This window comes from Lynx rufus, unplaced genomic scaffold (assembly GCF_022079265.1).
Source record: "Lynx rufus isolate CCGP_SWC_20201006 ecotype Redwood Valley unplaced genomic scaffold, mLynRuf1.p SCAF_3, whole genome shotgun sequence".
Classification (NCBI taxonomy): Eukaryota; Metazoa; Chordata; class Mammalia; order Carnivora; family Felidae; genus Lynx; species Lynx rufus.
In genome coordinates, this window is record NW_025814845.1 from 136,314,129 (window position 1) to 136,330,691 (window position 16,563).

The following is a 16,563-nucleotide window of genomic DNA, read 5'->3' on the forward strand; positions in this document are numbered from 1 at the left end:
AATGCACCAATTGATGATGAAAATCCATCCAAGTGTGGGTGAGAAAAATCATCATACTGCTTTTCTTCTCTGTGCTCTGTCCTATGGACTGAGGCAGTAGCTTTTTTATACTCTACTGATTTGACTATTGTGTCTCACATAAAAGAGCTCCCCAAGATTTTTCAAACATTCCTATCCATCTGGGTGGCTGCATAGCTGTGTCCATAGCTTTTCACATTCTCTCACATACAGAAACAGTATTTCACATTGTTGGAGCTGTGCATTATAGTTGTGTTTTTTCATCTTCTTTTAAGTTTTATTTATTTTGAGAGACAGAGAACTCAAGTGGAGGAGGGGCAGAGAGGGAGAGAGGGAGAATCCCAAGCAGACTCCTCACTGTGAGCACAGAGCCCAATGTGGGGCTCGAACTCATGAACTCTAAGATTATGACCTGAGCCAAAGTCAGTCGCTTAACCAACTGAGCCACCCCGGTGCCTGTAGTGTGTGCTTTTTTTTTTTTAAAGGTGGTGCCATGTAATTAGAAAATGCAAGCTCTGAAGTCAGCCAGCTCTGGCTTCTGCACCTGCCAATGGCACTTAATATAGCTCTATAATTTCTGGCAAATTATTTAACCTTTCCTCATTTAGGAATAACAGATAGTAACATTTATCTCTTATGGCTATTGTGAAGATCATATTTATAGACATGTATACACACACACACATACACACACATATACATGCACACATACACACATAGTTAGATGTAAGACAACATATAACACATAGTTAAAAGTAATCATTTTAAGTTAAAAATAATGATTTTTTAAATATAATGTGCTTTTTATTCAAATAATTCACTGCAGATTTCCACGCCAGCTTGCACAAGCTCTGTTGTGTGTTCACAGTGTGAATCCAGACTTTCTTTGTTATATCAATAGCAGATCAGTGATACTAGTTTCAAAAGATTCTCAGATGCTATTGACTATTTTTTTTAATAACCCTTTGGGGAACACTTCTATGTTAAAAGTTCAGTTCTGCCTGAGTGCGGATGAGCTATAGAGGTAGCTCTGAGGATGGAGCTTAGCATATGGATCACAAGAGCCTCCGGCCCTCTTCTGTAGCCACCTGAGTGGTTTAGCAATGATGACACATAGACGTTGCTAAATATAACTTCTACAATATACTGGGCTCTCTATTCTTGTGTTATATATTCACATTTCATTGGTTAAGCCGATGTTTGCTGCCTTGGAGGGGGAAAATAGGCAAAACATTTATCTGCTTTAATTGATCCACATAAATAGATATTGTTGAGAGTGAGTATTAAGCCCTACACTTTTGCATAGTCCAGCTGTAGGGATTAACAAAACTACCTAACGGCTGAAGCCATTTCTCCTATAAGCCTAATGAGAAAACTAATACTGCTTTTCTATTTAGAAGGCAACAGAGCTCTCAGTCATTCTCCATCTGTTATTTGTTAGATCATGGAAAATGACTTTCCCTGGGTGGTAGTGGGGGGGCGGGGGGTTGGTGGCATATTTCATTTTACCTCACTATGCTCTTCCTAAAGTTCTGCAATGCTAGCATAATGGTAATTTTAAGGATGCAGTGACACTCAGGCTTGGTGTATTCAGGTATTTTAATAATATTTCTCAGTAATTTTTATTCTCATACATGTTCATAAAGAGAAGGAGATGGAAAAACCTGGAGAAAATATTCATCATTTTATGTCTCATATTTTCTATTTTAATAGTTTACTCAGATTAAATCATGTCTAATTAGACAAAGAGAATGAACTTCTACCCTTTTTTCTGAATGCTGGCTTAAGACTAGCTTGATCTTGATTTGATCTTGATCTTGATTTGATCATGATTATACAACTTAAGCTGGACCTGCTGTTTCAACTAGTGTGTCCTAGAAAAGCAAATGGTTCTGGCTAGGAAATTTTTTAAACAAACAAACAAACAAACAAACAAAAAACCCTCTTCACCTATACTGGACCATGCCCATATATAGGAGACAGGAGATTTGTCTCTCATCATCAATAGTTCAAGTATATATTTTTTTCATTTATTCCATTTTTTGGCCAATAAAACAGCCTACTTAAAAACATACTTCCTAGTTACTTCTTCTCCCCTTTAGAATTCCTGATGGGAGCTGAGTAGTCTGGTGTGTTCCAAATGAGGAGGGTACTTTCCTAAGACCTCTTAACCAGCATGGAGAAATGGCTTTAAATAACTAGAGCTTCGATCATGTTTGACTGTCTGCAAGAAAGTATGATAGAGGAGTGCCTGGGTGGTTCAGTCAGCTAAGCATCTGACACTTGATTTCGGCTCAGGTCACGATCTCATGATTCATGAGATCAAGCCCTGAGGTACTCTGTGCTGACAGTGCAGAGCCTGCTTGGGATTCTCTCTCTCCCTCTCCTCTACCCCTAAATAAATAAATAAATAAACAACTTAAAAAAAAAGAAAATATGATAGAAAATAAGCAGATTTCCTTCCCAAGTGCACAGTAATACATTAAGCACTCTTTGGAACAGAAGATCCAAACTTGTAGGGCTTTCATAGTTGCCTGTATTTCTTTTGTTTATTTCTGGCATTGGCTTTCAAAACTTCCCAGTCTAGTTTCCTCAAAACACTCATGTTATTTCTGAACTAGAGATCATGACAGAGCCAGATGCACAAATGTTATCTAAGTATCCTACAATAAAGCTTTAGTCAAGGAGGTGACTCATAATTTTACTTGTTATCTATTGTAAAATATTGAGTATGTTTTCCAAATTTACCAGTGCTTTGGTGAACTCTCTAAGGCTAAAATAATGATAATAATAATTAAATTAAAGATTCTCACTTTCCTTAATGATCAAAAATCAAGTTATATGAATATTCTGCTCCACAGAGATTAGAGTCAGTGTGACAAAATAGAAGTATTAGCAGAATGTATGTCATCCAGGGAGCTCAGATACACAGTATTCCAGAGGGGTACATATTTAATTTCAAAGTAATAGAACTGTCAAAGTTGCATGAGGAATTATAACTCAGGAATGATTCAATGTTTTGATACTGTATTCTTTTTTGTCCCCAAACAGGAAAACAAAACAAAACAAAACAAAAAACTGTCCGTCCCCAAACTAAACTATTCTCCTTATTATTCTGCTTCATTTGTTTATTCAGGTATCCATTCAACAAATCATTTTTGAAAATGTACTATTTGCAGACACTTTCCTAGACTCTGATAATAGCCAACAAGATAGATAAGAAACCCTCTTTTGTGAAATTCATATGCTTGTAGAAGGGAACAAATAAATATATAAGTAAAATATATAGTATGTCAGATAACTATTTAAAGATAAATAAAACTTGAATTAAAAAAAAGGAAAATGCTAGAGGTAGGTGTAGAGGATTGTCTCCCTGCTATAAATATATATATGAATATATATATATATCCCTGTATGAATATTGGTTTTCCAGGAATATATCATGACTTGGAAATCAAAGATTATTATATTGACTCTCATAAAAGAGATATAACATATCCATAATTTTGATGGTCTCAAGTCAGATCATGGTAATGAGTCTATGGGCATGAGGGCATAGGAGCACAATGAAGTAGAATCTTCCAATTCTGTGTCTTTTTCTTTATTCTCCTTGGTGGAAACAGGGAAAAACAGCAACTGTAAACTCATGGAAAGATACACCACTCAAAATTTCAAGCATTCATCAGAGGATGAGCACTTTCTTATCCTTTGCAAGCTATTTTGCCTCAAACTAATCATGACCACGTCACAATCACAGTGGTCTTAGTAGATCAGAGTTCAGTGTTCCTCCATTTTAAAGAAAGTACATCACATTTGTGAAGTTGAGGAGAAGACGATATATTCAGTCTTTACTTGGCAAATATGTAGATTACATTGAAACCTATGGGTCAGGATATAAATATACTTTTTTTAGAAATATGTATCTTTAGGCATTATCTTTAAGCCTCTCCCATACACTCACTATGGGTTGGCTTCCCTACTACTTAGTTCTCTGAATATCTCCTATTTGACTTCCTTCTTCTCTCCTTCTCTCCCTTCCCCCTTCCTTTTTCTTTTTAACAACTGACACGTGCATAGAAATGTGCTACAGTTTTGGAGATACAGTAGTAAAAAAGAATGACATAGTCTTTGTCCTCATAGAGTTAATTTTCTAGAGAGGATGTGTGGGAACAAGCAAATAATTAAATAAACAAAATAATTACAGATTGCCAAGAGTGCTCTAAAAATAAGGTGAAAGGACAGAGAGTAAAAAACTAACATTACAAATTATAATTGTTTAATCATATATAACTGATGCTATCATACAATAGGTGTGTTAGAAGAAAAGGATCACATAAAAATTAATTACATGTTTCAAGTTGTCTTTAGGTTTCCTAACATCCGTAACACATTAGAAAACGTTTAAAAAATCAATACGGCCAACATGAATTCTTTTGAAAAATTCACTGAAGAGATAACATTATTTGACCCGTGGTGGGAAGAAAAAATACCTTATTTTGAAGGCATCCTATATGGCTCACAGGGATTCTCTGAATATGAATGCCAAATTTTTAAAAGCACATTAACATTCTAAAGGAAAGATGCTATAAAAGATATGTTTAAATTTTTTAAGACAAAATTTTAATTTTCCAATTGTCTTGTGCATATTATGAACAACATTAAAAAAAAAAAAAGAGTATTTGAAACTAGTTACTAATGTTTCCAGACAGAATTGGAAGTACTGTTTCTTAATTGTAGCCCCAAGCTGCACCCAAACCAACAATTAGGGGCCTCACTTTTCTGTTAAGTGCTAACTGTTGCTATTATTATTATTCTGAAATCTTTAGCGCTTCAGAGGAAATTGCCAGTACTACTAAGATCTACCTACTGGCCTTGCTACTACCATTCTCAGTCAAATACCTGGTTTCTACTGCCTTACTTTGTATACCAGAAAGTTTATGGGGTTTTAAATGTTAAATAGGATTAATTACCATGGCAATTCCTGGAAGTTCTCACTTATCTCCCTTTTCTAGCCATACAAGTGCTTATTTGTTTGTATTTAGTTTGTTCCCACCAAAACAGCTTTTTATCCATTAGACAAAACAATTCTTACCAATCTTATAGTAAATAAATATGTTGACTAGAAACCAGAACCTCTTAAAAAGCCTTTAAAATTGTAATAGGCTTTATCAACTCAAAATAAAGATTAACTGTCCATTCCCTACCTAACAGCTCTAATAATTTCTAAAGAAAATTGGTATGTACAAAGTTTGCAAAAACATCATTGCCCTGCCCATCCTGATAGCTTAAAAATATCTAGTCTTATTTATTCTTGCTTTTTATTTAATTTCGTAAATGTATTCACATATGGTAGTCATTGAGCAAATAGCATTTTAAGTCAAATATGTATAACGTAATAATCTAAATCCTGTGAACAAGTAGCTCTTTTTATTATTTTAATAAAGAGTTGGCATGTGTGCACATTAGGGAAATATTTCATTCTAATATGCATGCCTAATGTGAATCAGCTTATTAAGATGACAGAATCTAAATGAAGAAAGTGCTAAATCAATATACTCAATACAGCTGCTTATTTAAACTCAGAATCACAAGGGAATGATTTTGCTTACTTAAATTCCACGGGTGGTTATTTTATGAAATAGGGAGAGGCCAAAAGAGTAGATTTTCCAAGCTGTTAGCACTATTTCACTTTAAGAACCCTATGTTTGCTGCTCTAAACAAGGAAGCCCTTAGACGGAGTTGGCTCTAATGTCCTGGTGCCTATGTAAACAACCCAAAATCTAGGCCTGTAAATGCCTCAATGTTTCAAAACTCACAACCAATCACAAATAGGATGTGTTAAGCTACAGGGAATCAATGATTTCCTGCCTTACTTTGTTCTCTCCTTTCTCTATATAGAAGCTTTCCCCTAGCTCCCCTCAGTAGAGTGCTTCTAACCACTTCTGATTTGGCATTGCTGGATTCAAATCAACTTTTGCTCCAATAAACTCTGAAAATTGGAACACCTGGTTGGCTCAATGAGTTAATTCACTGGCTCTTTATTTCGGTTCAGGCCATAATCTCATGGTTGGTCAGTTCAAGCCCCAAGACCTGCTCTGTGCTGACAGAAGGGAGCCTGCCTGGGATTCTCCCTTTCCTCTCTCTCTGGCCCTCCCCATGCTCTCTCTCTCTCTCTCTGTCTCTTTCTCTCTTTCTCTCAAAAATAAATAAACTTAAAAGATATAATAAGCCCTTAAAATTTTAATATGTTTCAGTATACCCATCTTTTAACACTGCTAACAATTCAAAGATGCCATTCTGCCAGGTGAAGTCTGCCTACGTATTCCCTCATCTTACTCTAACTATCAAACGTATTACACCACAGTGCAAAACACAGTTGTCCATTCTCCTCTAAGGAGCAATCTGGACAAATTCCTTTGTCCTATGTGACCCTATGAAATCCAAGTTTCCTTATATTGCTTTGCATATTTCCTTCTCTGACTCAATCTCCATTCTTTTCTAACTCAAACCCATCATAATGACCTCTGGAAATCCTGCTTCTGGTCAAAAAAGTCTTCACCTTCCATTTCTTATAAAAACATGCAATCCACACACACTAACTTTAAGAAATTCTGGCTGCCCCTGAAGAAAATCATTTGTCAAATAATTTTAACAATTGGCGGCCAATTTTTCTCTCATATCCATTCTACCTCAGCGAGGAAGATGGGTCAATAACTAAATGGTTCCCTACTGGCACTTCTGGATTATTTCCTCCTCCCAAACCAAGTCTTCATTAGATAGATACAAAGATGAGAGAGATGGTAGGTATAGATAGATAGGTAGATAGATAGATCGATCGATCAACAATAGATTGATACAGAGCTAGAACCTACTTTGGATCTCAGGCCATTCAGCTACATAGTTCTCTCCTATTCTCTCTCCATAATTCACAAATAAATGTAACTGCTGATTCACAATATTTCTGCCCACCTTTTTTTTTAATGTTTATTTTTGAGAGAGAGAGAAACAGAGTACGAGTGGAAGGGGCAAAAATAGAGGGAGACACAGTATCCGAAGCAGACTCCAGACTCTGAGCTGTCAGCACAGAGCTGAGGTGGGGCTTGAACTCACAGACTGCCAGATCATGACCTAAACCAAAGTCGAATGCTCAACTGACTGAGCCATCCTGGCACCCCTATTTCTGTCTAACTTAACTCTTTAATATTCTCTGTGGTTTCCATATACACATGAATAAGCCACCCAGAACAGATCTGAGCTCCTTTTGCCAACAAATGATCATTAACTTTCACACTTCCAGTGACCTTTCCCTACATGCCAGACTGCCAGAAGGAACATACTCATACGTTAGGTCTCTTCATCCTGAAATCTTGATTTCAAGCATTACACATTCATGTTTGTTCTAGAAACAATATGTGTTCTTAAAACCACAAATGTGTCACTATGAAACTGAGTACCTGACTACACTAGTCATATATACAGCGCTTAGGGGAGATAACAGGTTTGTGATAATCCTTTGGAAAAAAAAAATTATGTTTGTTGACGTTTTTGCAGTAAGCTATTATTCTATGAGTCATACATTGGAGTATGATAACCCAATTTGGAGCATATTGTTAGAACACTTTTCATTGAAGCAGGCATTAGTAAAGCTCAGGTTTCTCCAAAGAGAGCAGTGAATTCTCACTTTGGGAGAAGGTAATTTAAGAGAAGCAAGAGAGAGAGAGAGATCCAGGTAATAGAGATGAGCGTTAGAAATTTGGTTAGATGTGGGGAGGAGCTAAGGTAAAACACCAAACAAGCGAGGGTCACACCTTATTAGAATGGTCCTCAGGAAAAGGCAGAACATTTGGGTTTGCATTTAGTACACAGGATTGGTTACCAGCGCAGACCACTCGGTTCTATAACCTCATTATGAATGGGATCCGGGCACTATGGCATAGATTTGAGAAAAGATATAGAACCACTAGAACAAAGTAAGTTCCCATTTACCTGTTTTCAATAGAGGATAGACATTTAAAGAAAAAAAATACAAAAAAAAATTAATGTGATTGAAGTATTACCTTTATCATACAGTAATTAAGACACATGGGAGAGGAGACAATAATAATCTGTTTTGTTCCTACAAAAAAACTTTGATAGATATCCCACTTTTCTTCCCTAACACTCATGTCCATGCCATTTGGAAAAACAGAAATACTCACCCCAGGGGTAAAAGTGGACAATGCACTTGAGGAAATAGAGACAGATATGACTTAATTGGGCTCTGAGGGTGTAAAAAATAGGGCAGAAGATGGAGGCTAGGGATTTCTTTTTGTTTTCAGAACTGATGATATATTTCTCCCTGAGGGAAGAGTATGATAGATACTGGTTTTTGATGTTGGTGTAGTATTCTATAACTTGTCATTAGTTTTTTAACTAAGGTAGATGTTGGCATCTGTGGAATGTGATATATTTGGTCATACATATTTAGAAGGGGAATCTAAAATAGAACATTGTTTTGCATGACAAATAATTTGGAGCCCCCAGGGAAAACTGAGGTTGAGAGATAGACTTGGGCACTGTATCAGTGGTGCAGGTAATGAAAAGCACACCATGGACAGAGTACAAGGAAAGGAAAAGTGTACGAAGTGCTGGATCTAAACTAGATTTCAATTTGGGATTTGTGTAATTTGTGATGTAAACACTCACATATATATAGTTGAGCTCAAATAGAAGTACAAAGGGGACAACAGACATCTGCATTACAGCAATAACCCAATAGTATCATTACCATTATTACTAATATTACGATTACTCAGTTACTCTAATCTGGTACTGAGGATTTAATAATTCATGCCAGCTATATGAGATAAATGTGTAACTACTTCAAATGAGATGGGCAAAATAAAAACATGCCATCATTTATTTTTTCTAATTTCTTGAGATAACCAAAACTACTCTTCTTTTGCAAGAACTATTTTTTTTTCTCATTGTAAAAGTTGGTATTAAAACTTTTGTATGTTTAATAATGTGTGTATAGATTTCTGGGTTATAATGGCTGTAAACTAATGGTATTTAAGTTGTTATCACCTACCATCCAAGCATAAATATTAAAAAGTTGCAAGGGATGAACATAGGGTAAATATTATTCAATCGCTCAATTACTAACTTAAGTGTATGTACCCACTTTATTTCCATTATCATCCATGACATTCACATGAAAGTTAGATTTGAAAATACAGTTATAACTAACACACTCTATTTTGTATGTGCTAGTCATGCTTCTAAGAAGCTGACACATTCTAAATGGTGTGTGTGTGTGTGTGTGTGTGTGTGTGACATCAAATTTATGCAGTAGGTACTAATATCATTGCCTATATATATATATATATATATATATATATATAATGAGTCTCAGAAACTTTAAATAACTTGCCAAAGGTTAACAGGTCATAAGTAAGAGATGTTATTTGAACCCAGGTTCTATAATAACAGTTCTTAACCACTACACTTTGATCATAAAAAAGATTATTTTGAAAAAAAATATCCTAGGACTTTATCACTTGGGACCCACTCACTCCTTTCCATCTGAACATTCTCTTTAGATCTTCTGAAATGAATATACCATCTCAATCTTTTTTGATTTTTTTTCTTCTAGATCTTCAACTACCAATGCAAATCTACAAGTGTACTATCACAAATTTTATCAACTTCATAAAAATTATTTTAAAAGTCCAAAATTTCACTTTGCTATCAATTTGTATTTCATACTTGAATATTTTCAACATAAGAACATTAGCCCCAGACTGGAAGACTAAACATAGAGTTACAGATGTTTATGTTATTAAGCTAGAGTGATAAAGAGATGGATTGAACGTGATTTATTTCTATAACCAGTCAGTTCATTTTAGCAAATATTTTCTTGGTATAACATGTTGTTAACTGTGATTCTAAAGGTCCTACTCTTTTAACTATTAATTTTTTAATGTATTTTCTCTCAATTAGACAGTCCTCTGTGTTCTAATTTACATGAAAATCTGTAAGATTCCCCATTCATTATGGGGAATAAAAATAGAATGTGGGTAGCCAGCTTTCATGCTACAATTATAAAACCTCAAAGTCAAATTATATTCTTTAATTTTTACTTGTCACTGGCAGTATCTTACATTTCTGTTAATAATATCTTATAAATTATTAATAGACACCATTAAGATCCTTTCCCTTTTTACTCTTCTAAGTTAAATTATTTGAAAATTCCATATTAAATGATGGTATTATATGTTTCTGCATTTATTAATAAAACCGTATGTATTATTGGTTATAATACTTGCAAAAGATCTTTAAAAAGTACCTGAAATCTAAAAATACTCACATCAAAACAGTATTTGTGCCATTCATATCTAGGTGTTTATTATATTTTTTCAAGATTACTTGTTACAAACTTCTGTTTTTCTTGTTGTTGTTTAAGTTCTGTGTTTTTGTTTATGTTGTTTTTTTCATAGTTGATTATTTACAGATGAGATACTGACATTTTCACAACACACTAGGTGGGAATGACTTATGTAGTATGGGATGTATTCAGAAGGAAGCCAGTAAATCTCCCAAATCTTTCCTTGCATGTACCTCATGGATGGCCAAGAAAGAAATGGGTTTCTGAAGACGACTTTCAGATGAATTGGAAGGGGACTTTTCAGACATAAAGTGAGTCCAAATCAAAGGTAACAGAGAAAACACAACTACATTTGGTAGCAGATGAACTTCATTATGAGTTGAGTTGTATCTTCTCAACAGATATTTTAAAGACCTAATCCTGAGGACCTCAGAACATAACATGTTGTGTTTTTTGGAAATAGGGTTGTTGAAGATATAACTAGATAACTGAAAATGAGGTGATGCTGGAGTAGGGTGGCCCCTTAATCCAATATGACTGGTGTCCTTCAAGAAAAGGCAATGTGTTGTGAAGACAGGCACACCAAGTATGGTATATGACTGCAAAGGCAGAATGATTTTATTTGGTTGTTTGTTTATTTATTTTGAGAGAACGAGAGAGAGAGAGAGAGAGAGAGAGAGAGAGCATGAATAGGGAAGGAGCAGAGAGAGAGAGAGAGAGAGAGAGAGAATCCCAAGGAGGCTCTGTGTTGACAGCGGGATCTCATGAACTATAAGATCACGACCTGAGCCAAAATAAATGGTGGGCTGCTTAACCCACTGAGCCACCCAAGCGCCCTGAGGCTGAATGATGTTATCTACAAGCCAAGGAATGCCAAAGAATGCCTAGCACTACCTGAAGCTGAGAAAGACAAGCAAAGATCCTCCCCCAGTTACTTCAGAGGGAGCATGGCTTAGCCAACTCCTTGGTTTTAGACTTTGAGCCCCTAGAACTGAAGGACAGGTTGATATAGCCACCCATATTCTGTTATTTTGTAATGGCTGCCTAGGAAACAAATACTAACTTGAATGTAGCACAAACTTGAAATAGGTATAAAGTGCTGTCACTGCCATTTTCTAGTGAGTAGCAATTTTCCATTTGGATTTAGATGTAGGTACTATGATAATAACTGGATTTCGTCAGATCATGTTTTGTACCCAACCAGTGGTTACAATGATGTAGATACATTAATAAAAACTAATAAATATATGTAAAATATGTAATACATAATAATATATAATACACAAAATACAAGCAAAAACAAAACCACAATATATTCCAATATGTCAGGCCCGCATAGACCAAGGTGACATGACTGAATTATATTTTCATTTTAATTAACTAGTCATTTCTTATCATTACTATAAATATAAAATTCTAAAGAGTTTCATTCTTGAAAAATAAATCATGAGGTAAATGATAACATAGGTATCTTAATTAAAAATTTTCTGATTTTACTCTAAAATTCCAGAGTTCAATTCTTTAAATCCCAATGCCTGGATTTAGTAACTTCTCAATAAATGCAGGCTAAATTAAAGAAGATAAGGAAAATGATATATATTTTAATTAACTGGAATGGCAAGAACTGTAATTAATTTACTTAGAAAGTCACTTTGATATAAAGTCTTGAAACTAAGTTACAGTATTCCAAAGCTTAGAAATCCTTGTATAGTCGAACCAATATTCCACAATGTCAGATTCTTTATATAGACCATAAAATTAACCATAAGAGATGAATGGCATGGTGTTATGGAGATAAACTACTGGATTTTTTTTAAAACTATATTAACTGCCAAGCACTGCAGCAAAATCCACCTTAATAAACACTATAGATTATTAAGAATTCAGAAAACTTCTTCAGTGCTATAGCCATTTTCCTAGATTGGTCACCCAAGATTGGTTTTTTTTCTCCATTACTCCCTAAAACTTGTATACGTTTTTGGAGAAAACTTATGTCTCTTATTTCACATTTCTATACTACCTACAACTAGTTTAGTTTCTTAAATCTGGGTATTATAATTTCCTTCAAACTGTTCTGTCTCCATGATACACACATAAAAGTATTTGTATTTTTTTCCAAATGGTTCACATAAAGACCTTTTGTTTATTCAAATATTCTCTTTACTAACAAATTTCTTATCACATATTTCATTTGGTGACAATTTTCAAATAAGTGAAATTTAACAATGTGGACTTAATACTAGACCTAGATTAACTATATCCTAATTGATCTTTGATTATTGGAAAAATAAAATAGGTCAGAAATTTAATACCTTCTTAAATGATGTATTTACATCATGTTATAGATGTGCTCAATTGTTGGTGAATAGTTTCCTTGAATATTGGATACACAAGTTTTTACTGAGTGATAGAAAATTAAACATTATAAAAGGCTTCAGAACATATCTGAAGATATCTTATAAATTTTGTAAGGTAAAGAACTGATGATTCCTTAAGGTATTTAAGGTACAGAAACCTATCAAAAGTAGCTATCTTATTTTGAACTCTAAAATATCATATAAATGTTATTTGAAACTAATATTGTTGTTAGAGTAGTGTTAGAAGAAAAACAACACCAAGACCCAAAAACCAAACCATTTTGGTCCTAAAACAGTCCTAAAATGGCATAATTTAGGCCAAATCCTCAAACTGGGGTTTAATACGTGATCTAATGGCAGTTCAACCTTCCCCAGAAATGTAGTCTTAACGGGTCGGTCAGGAATTTTTCAATCAGCCCCAGTGGGTCTGCCGCTTGGTCCTTTTCCATCCCACAAAAGATGATGAGGTAATCGACATAACAGCCCTAGCCTTTCCAGCTAAGGGAAAGCAGCCTTGCCGGGAAAAATCTTTCTCTTTTGCTAATAATTTTCTTGCCCCACTCTCCTGCAAAAACTTTCCATTTGTACAACTTCCCAAGTGCCTCTCTATTTGCTAGATGGGATGCTGCCCAGTTCATGAATTGAATAGTAAAGCCAATTAGATTTTTAAAATTGACTCAGTTGAATCAAATCTTTGTTATTTAACAGCAGTCACATTTTACTCTTAAAAATGTTTTGTCCACACTTTCAAATAATACAAATTAAATACATATTTATTAATATAGAATAAATTCACACAGATATAAATATATTGTACATGTGATTTTTAAATAAGCTTGTTAATTTAATCATTAATCATACCTGAGTTAGTTCATTAATATCTACAAGTCCGTTACTGTCGGCATCAAAATATTTAAACATTTGATCCACCAACAACTTCTTCCAAGACAGGTCATCACCGTTAGGGTTTTCATTTTCTTGTGTAATATATTTTTGATTTTGTAAATCTAAAAGCATGCTTTTCATCTTGTTGTATTCAGTGGTCTTGCAGTTATTTCCTGTAACAGAAGAACTAAGTTATTTTCAAAGCAATATTATTGAAAAGGAATCATTTATTGTTTTAATGTTAAGAAATTGATATCTTATAAATAATATACTTGGTACATAATTTTTATCTTCCAACTTGTACAAGGTTAAAATAATAGGCTATTTTCATTTGTATCAAATCTAATAAAAACATGTTTACCGTGTGCTTTCTCTAGGATAAAGTAATTGGTTCTATGAAGGGTTTAGAAACACATGATAGCTCCAATTGTTTAAATACATTATCTTAGTTTTTTTAAGGTGTTTTTTTTTTTAATGTCCATTTATTTATTTTTGAGAGAGAGAGGGGGTAGGGGAGGTGCAGAGAGAGGGAGACAGAATCTGAAGCAGGCTCTGGGCTGTCAGCACAGAGCCTGCAGAGCCCAAGAAGGTGCTAGAATCCAGGAATCCTGAGATAATGACCTGAGCATAAGTCAGATGTTTAATGAACTGAGCTACCCAGGTGGCCCCATTATCTTAGTTTTAATCCTCACCATACATTCCTATATAGATAGTTTCATCGGTTTTAACATGAAGTACAGGGAGTTGAAATAACTTGCCCGGCAAAGAGTTAGATTGTGTTGGATTTTTGCACTTGAGCTCATATATATATATATATATATATATATGGTTTCAAAATAGGATAGCATATATTAACTGGAAGTATGCTTTTTACACTTGAATTTGTTTTGAAGATGTCTGTATGCATGTGTTTACATTTATAAAAATCCTATTCCCAATGATGCTGAGTTCTTATTTGTATTCTTCTAAAAGACTTTAATTATTTTTCTGATATTTGTTTATCTCTCCTTTAGGAGCACAGTGTATTACATGATATGTGTTTGCACCTTGTATCTCCAAGTTTTAACTTTGCAAATTTCATCTCCACAAATGAAGTATGAGCTCATTGCACTAACAATGCATCAAAGATTTTCAGTATTTCACATAAAATAACCAGGACAATACTGGCAACATCAGAATTAGTGAAAATGATTGCTTAGCTTAATGTCTTCAAAAATAACTACAATTTTCACACAATTGTCTTACAAAGGATTTTTTTTTTTTACACTGGCCCCCATGATAATGTCTTTAAATAGTACAATGGAAAGTAGTATATACTACTGATAGCAAATGTGATATAAAATATATTATAGAAAATACAGTGCCTAATGTAATTTGTAAATGAAAAAAAGTAGGTATTATATTAGCCAAGAAATTTTACAATGTACTTTTAGAGAAAATACTAACTTTATAATTGTTGTCAATATTGACAATTAGGCTTTAACAGAATCTACAATTTTAAAAGATTTCTAAAGATTTTTAAATATATGTCTAAGAAGTATGGCGTTGAAAAACAGGATTTGAAGTCTCATTCTCTTTCAAGACAAGATGGGAAACAATCTCTTCTAGAGAGATGAGAGACTGTCTTATTTTTCAAAGATAGTGAAATAGCTATTGTTGTTCAGCAATTTTAGTGTTTAGCAATCCTGTCAAGAACTTCTTTTTTTTACAACAAAACATAAACTTTGTGCTGCAGATTAAGTCAATTTTGCATTATTCCATTCTCAGTAAAAAATAATGCTAAAAATGTTTTCATAATAGCAAAGAAATCACTGACAAAAGAGAGACGTAATCAGATCTAGAGGGGATAGGTAGCAATTTTGGTGTCCATGAAAGTGACAGAAAAGAAGCCTTCAAACCTGTGTGTGCCTGTGATTCTGTGTGTGTGTGCCCACATGCGTATGCAGAGGAAGAGAGAGAAATGTGTGATAAAAGAATGAGAAAAAGGATAATAGACCATTGCAATAGCCCTCCATGGAATTTCTGTATTTGACCTTGGGTTGGTATCTCCTTTGACTGATGCTGAGTAGGGTTGAATTTAGGGGAGCTGATATTGGACCATAGGCAATGTGGAGACCAGAATGTTGGTGAGAGACAATGGGAATCAGGGCTTAAATGCTGAAAACCTGCTAACTAATATTTAAAATTTGAGGAACAAGGAAACAGTTTGAGTTGTTCATTTTAATTTTGATAAAACTGAGTAATGTGATCATCATAGTGATCCTATTAATATTTTCATTTCCCAACTTGTAAATTTCCTTGAAAGTTCAGGCAATCCAAAGAAAATAAAAATAAAAGCATGGCAGTGAAGGCATTTATAGTCCACAGAAATGTACAAGAAGTAGTTATGCAATTATGTAAAACTTTGTAGAATTTATAGATTTAATAAAATTTCTGTCACAGATTTTTTTAGTAATAAATAGGAACATATGCTATTAACAATAAATTACATGTAATGAAGATTTCTTACATGTCAGGAAGTTTATACATTTTAAATTAGTTATTCCTCACAACAGTCCCAGAAGAAAGACAACTATCACCATTTTATAGATGAGGAATTAAGGCACAGAAAAATTAAATAATTGTTCAAAGTTACAGAGCTAGAAAGGAGCAGAGTGATTTTTTTTTTATTTAAAAAAATTTAATGTTTATTTTTGAAAGAGAGAGAGAGAGAAAGTGGGGGAGGGGCAGAAAGAGAGGGAGACACAGAATCTGAATCAGGCTCCCGGCTCTGAGCTGTCAGCACAAAGCCCTATGCGGAGCTTAAACTCACAAACTGTGAGATCATGACCTGAGCCAGAGTCAGCCCCTTAACCCACTGAGCCACCCAGGCAACCCCAGAGTGATTTTTATATACAAGCAATATCCCTTCTATCCTTTATTCTCTGCTTCTCTTAT

At 34.3% G+C, this 16,563-nt stretch overlaps 1 protein-coding gene across 3 annotated transcripts in view; it reads right to left on the bottom strand.

The window, feature by feature from the left end:
• Positions 1-16,563, bottom strand: part of FSTL5 (follistatin like 5) — a 730,171-nt gene that overhangs the window by 352,374 nt on the left and 361,234 nt on the right. For all 3 annotated transcript variants that reach the window (XM_047091955.1, XM_047091954.1, XM_047091953.1), the window contains exon 4: positions 13,603-13,799. In XM_047091955.1, the coding sequence (XP_046947911.1) occupies positions 13,603-13,799 (197 nt within the window). The remainder of the gene's footprint in view (positions 1-13,602; positions 13,800-16,563) is intronic.